This window comes from Cynocephalus volans, chromosome 1, assembly GCF_027409185.1.
Source record: "Cynocephalus volans isolate mCynVol1 chromosome 1, mCynVol1.pri, whole genome shotgun sequence".
NCBI classification, from domain to species: Eukaryota; Metazoa; Chordata; class Mammalia; order Dermoptera; family Cynocephalidae; genus Cynocephalus; species Cynocephalus volans.
This window is the reverse complement of record NC_084460.1, coordinates 178,142,871-178,148,000: the sequence shown is the minus strand read 5'-3', so window position 1 is coordinate 178,148,000 and position 5,130 is coordinate 178,142,871. Positions and strand designations below refer to the sequence as shown.

General features: G+C 42.3%; 1 protein-coding gene across 1 annotated transcript; it reads left to right on the top strand.

Annotated features, from left to right (window-relative positions):
- Positions 1-2,242: 2,242 nt before the first annotated feature.
- Positions 2,243-2,623, top strand: LOC134365151 (keratin-associated protein 21-1-like). The gene has a single exon (XM_063081376.1). It carries the CDS (start codon positions 2,243-2,245, stop codon positions 2,621-2,623), a length of 381 nt encoding a protein of 126 aa, XP_062937446.1.
- Positions 2,624-5,130: the final 2,507 nt, after the last annotated feature.

Sequence of the window (5,130 nt, the reverse complement as noted above, 5' to 3'; positions counted from 1 at the left end):
GAGAAGGAATTTCATCATATATTTTCAAAGGTTCAGTTGATCCAGAAATAGAACAATTGGGAATATGCATACACCCATCATCGGAGCACCTACATATACAAAGCAAAGTTTAATAGACCTCAAGGTATTAGTAGCACTCAAGAGAGAGAGATATCTGTAAAACCATAAGTGTACGAAAAGTAACGACTCCACTTTCAACACTGGCTAGATCATTTCGATAGAGAATCAGTCAGGAGCATTTAGTCTGGAACTACGTTTTAGATGAAACGGATATAAGCGATGTATACAGAACATGTTATTAAATAGCAGCACAGTACACATTATTCTCAAATCTGCATGGAACCTTTCCATGAAGAAATCACAAATAAGGTCTCAAAACAAGTCCTAACATTTTCAGAAGCTTATCAACTTATCCAGCATGTTTTCTGAACACAAGGATGTAACTAGAAATAACTAATAGAAGGAAGTCCAGAAATTTCACAAACATGGAGAAATTAAGAACTATGGACCTAACCACCAAAGTGTCAAAGAAGAAAGAAAAAGGAAAGGTAAAACATTTCTGGATGCATGCAAACAAAAATGGAAACACAACACACCAGAACTTCTAAAATTTAGCAAAAGCAGCTCTAAGAGGACGAGGTTTGTAACACTAAACACCTGTATCAAACAAGCAACTGTCCCATGTAGACAACCTGACTTGACCCTCTAGTGAACCAGAATACAAATAAACAATCTATGCCATAGTTCGCAGAAGACAGAGGATAATAAAGATCGGAACAGAAATAAATGAAACAGAAAGTCAAATGCATTCAGAAAGATCAGGAGAGTTTTTGTTTATTAATAAAAATCAACAAAATGTCAGAGCTGCATTGAATGAGGAAGAAAAGGGAGAAGACTGAAATAAATAAACACAGAAATAAAGAGGAGACTTTGCCACTGATACCACAGCAATAAAATTCATGAGGCCACTATGCGCAGTGTCGTGCCAATAAATTGGATAACCTAGAAGAAATGGATCAATTACCAAGTCCATACGACCTAACCAAAATAATTCAAGAAGAAATGGAAATGATGAAGGGAACAATAAGAAGTCAGTTGTCAATGGTCTCCCATTGAAAGAAAGCTCATAACCTGATGGCTTCACTGCTGAATTCTACAAAACGTTTAAAAAAGAACTAAGTACCTCAGAAAGGTCAACGATTACTCATTTCCTAATTGCAAGGTATCCAAACAAAAAGTACGATAAGTAAATTACATTTTAAAGTAGAGTTTTGTTTTTTTTGTTTTTTGTTTTTTTTTTGGAGAAGACAGATAAGACAAAAATGAGAATACTACTGTGAAGTCTGGGAGTATCACTCACCGATTGGCTTTACCCTTTATTGGGAAGCATGGATCTATAGCACCAATATGAGAGTCGTCCGAGTAAACCCACAGACAGTCTTGCATTGAACAATCGAACTTTCACAAAGATCTTGTTGATCTCAGGCCTGTTTCTCATTCGACGTGGACGCCTTTGGGTAAGTGTGTCTTTTCATATATAGGAGAAATGATACGTCTGTGTACATAACTGACCAGCAGGGGTTTCAGAAAGAAACAATTTTGTCCCAGAGAAAGCGAGAAAGTCATGATCTGCTTGGAAAAGGCGGGGATAGGCAAGCTTTCCTTCAGGGAGATGGAGAACATTTCAGGGCGTGGTTGTAGCATTTGGAAATACTCAATTTATTGCCCAAAGTCTATGCAAGTAAGTTAGAGTCATTTTGCTGGAAAAAGACAAAGTACGGAGGTAGGAGAAAATGGGAACCAACGTGCTGCTGCTGGTGATACTTTTAATAGTATTGAGTAGAGCTTCTTCTTCAGTAAGTGCTTTCCAAGACCTTGACAGAGCAGTGCGATAACGAAACACACATTTATAGATGAAACATGTTTTGGTGATGTGTTATGTCATGGTCATAAAATTCAATGATGGTTGTGTCAGCTTGGGTCCATCGAAAATGGATCCTTTTCTTTCAAGGCTTGAGAAAATTCCTGGGGAAGCAGGAAATCAATTATAAATCCCTAACAAAAGGATTGCCCACAGAATGAGCTCATTTTAGGCAAATGGTTGTTAAATGAGAGAACAAAGCCCACGTGAGGGTTGACCTATTCATCCCAGTAAGTATATAAAGGTCCTGGAAGAGAGGACGACACTCACACTTCAGCAATATCCTCCTACCTCTTGACTGAAACCTCACCTCCTGACACGATGTGTGGCAACTACGGTGGAAACTCCTGTGGGGGCTGTAGCTCCGGCTGTGGCTGCGGTTGTGGATACGGCTCTGGCTGCGGATGCGGCTCTTGCGGTGGCTGTGGCTCTGACTGTGGATATGGCTCTGGCTGCGGCTCTGGCTGTGGATACGGCTCTGGCTGTGGATGTGGCCCCGGCTGTGGATACGGCTCTTGCGGTGGCTGTGGCTCTGGCTGTGGATACGGCTCTTGCGGTGGCTGTGGCTCTGGCTGTGGCTCCAACTGTGGATACGGCTCTGGCTGTGGATACGGTTCTAAATATGGACTAGGCTGTGGATATGGCTCTGGCTCCTGTGGCTACCGGCCACTTTGCTACAGAAAATACTATACCTCTTGCTGATTCCCATGACGGCAGATCCTTCTTGCCTCTGAAATGACCACTCCAAGTACAATGGCGGTAGAAATCCTCCCTATCCTTTCACTTCACTCCGAAGTAAGAATTGATTATTGTCTGCGGGGGACCTGATTTAATGTCGAAGGATCTGTCTTCAGCTGACGGTGACTGAGGGGTTTCATCACATCCCTGGAAACCAAAGATCTTATCCCGATCACTTTTCAAACATGAATCCCTACATCCTTTTCTCCGTCTTCGCACGTGGGGCTATGTGCAGAAGCCCAGGGAGGGCTATAGGATTGGAGTTACTAGAGTGGAACAACAAAAGCAGTTTCTGAATAAAAGGCTTTGTTTCCTGAGAAGTCCGGTCTCATGTGTATCAGGGTGACAATGGATTTCAGGATTTGTGGCCTGATGGAAAGCGGGGGGACCGAAACTTAATATAAAATAATTTGTTTTCTTTAACTCTTCGAATCCAAGTATTACCTCTTGCTCATAACTTGTCATTTATGAAGGTTAATTTGTTACGTATATAATGAAACGTGAACACAAATCTCACCCTCGAAATCTCATACCTTGCGTGAATAAAGGATTGGGATAGGGAGATCAATGGGAAAAGGAACCTAGTCTTGAGATGTAAGGCACAGGTCGAGAAGTGAGTGGCTGGAACCTGGGTTTGAGTCTTGGTAATCAAGAGGCAAGACTGCTAGTTTAATGTTACCACATTTTGCAAGAGGAGAAATGAGAAATCTTGGAGTCAGCAGATAAGGCTATTGCAGCTGCTCAAGGAAATCAGAAAGGACCTTGATCCTTCTCTCTCTCCTCCCATTCCTGTTCTCCCCCTTTTGCTGTGTGACTTTGTCCCTCATGGTTTCAAAGTGGGTGCGGTGTATGACCGACATCATGTTCATGGTCTGGGCAAGGAAGGAACAGAAGGATGGACAAATGGCCAAGAGCGTCAGGTCTCATTAAAAACCTTGTCTGTGTATGCGTGAAGGGAACACTTCCTGGAAGACTTTTGACCACCCGTCTTTGAACAGTAGTGTGTCATGTGGACGGTGTTCCCTGAAGAGGGTAAAACCAAAAGCGTTGTGGGCAGGGGTTGTGCTAGTCAGCCCCCAGTGTTCACCAAATCCTGATAGGTCTTGAATATCAGAGGTAAGAACCAGGTTTGAGAAAGCAAAATCTTTGGCACATGGAAGGATGTGTTTCCAAGAACACCAGCTTTGGCAGGGGCACAATCGATGTGCTCACACAGCTTTTCCTTCCCTGTTCGTTTCACGTCATTGTTGGTCCACACAGGATGCTGTCTAGTTGCGAATGTTTATTTGCTATATTAACCTGTTGATTTTTCTCTACTCCTCTTATTTCCATTCTCAAGCCCATCCCTCATTCACGGCTATGCTGTAATTCATGGTATTTCATAGGTGGCCACCCACCCATTTCTTTCCATGAAAGTTCTGTGAGTGGTGGTCATTCTATTATGCATTTTCAATCTACATGAATGGTATTATTATGCACCTTTTCCTAAGAGTTTTTTTCTTCTCACAGCACGATTGTTGTTGAAAGATCCATCTGTGCCTCTGCATGCACATTTAGTCCATTCTTTCCGGTTGCCGCATGGTGCTCCGTGTGCTTCATACACGAGATGTTGCCCACTCTCTATGTCAGTGATGCACACTTGACCGCCCCCAGCTCCTCTTCTCCACATTTCCACAGTGAACACACGGCCCCTACGGACTTCTGTGAGATAGCGCCGAGTTCGGAACTGTTGGGAGAAACGGTGTGTGCACATGTAATTTTACCAAGTACTGCCGGGTTAGTCTCCAGAAGGTCTGTACTAGTCCAAACCCTAACACTGCAATTCTCGTGTCCTCACGTTACGTTCCCAAACTTGGCATGACCTAGCCTTTGAATGGTACTCGTTTAAGTAAAAAAGTGATTGACTCTTGTTATTTGAAGTTCTATTTCTCTAACCACTAATGAGTTTGGACATTTTTAATGACTTCTGATTATTCATTAACCTTTGTGTTTTTCTTTCCTATCTTTGGCATTGGTTTTCTTTCTAGTTTCTTCTTGATTTGTAGGAGTTGATTGTATGTGTTCGGACCTATTCTCTTTAGACTTTGAAAATATCTCCTACAATGTGATTTTCGTTCTTGTCCATAGTGTGCAGAACTGAACAAAAATTTTAACTGTATGCTTTGTGGTTCTTAAAATCTCTGAGTTAATCTATGCCTTGAGAATGTGGACTAAATTGATCCACACCGTTTGCTTCTCCGTTGAAATTTAGTGGTTCTGTAAGTAATGAACAATGGACCACGGAGGGTGAAATCTGGGCAACGCATATCGGAAGGATAGGGCTTAGAAAGTGCGAAGAAATGATGCCCATTTCTTGTATGTGCAAGAAGAGGAGCATTATGCTTGAGGGGAGCTTTGATGCGTTGCACGTGCTGTTAGAGTCGGTATTCCCTCATTTGTCAGATCTGTGTATAAGAGCAGCCCCAGAACCG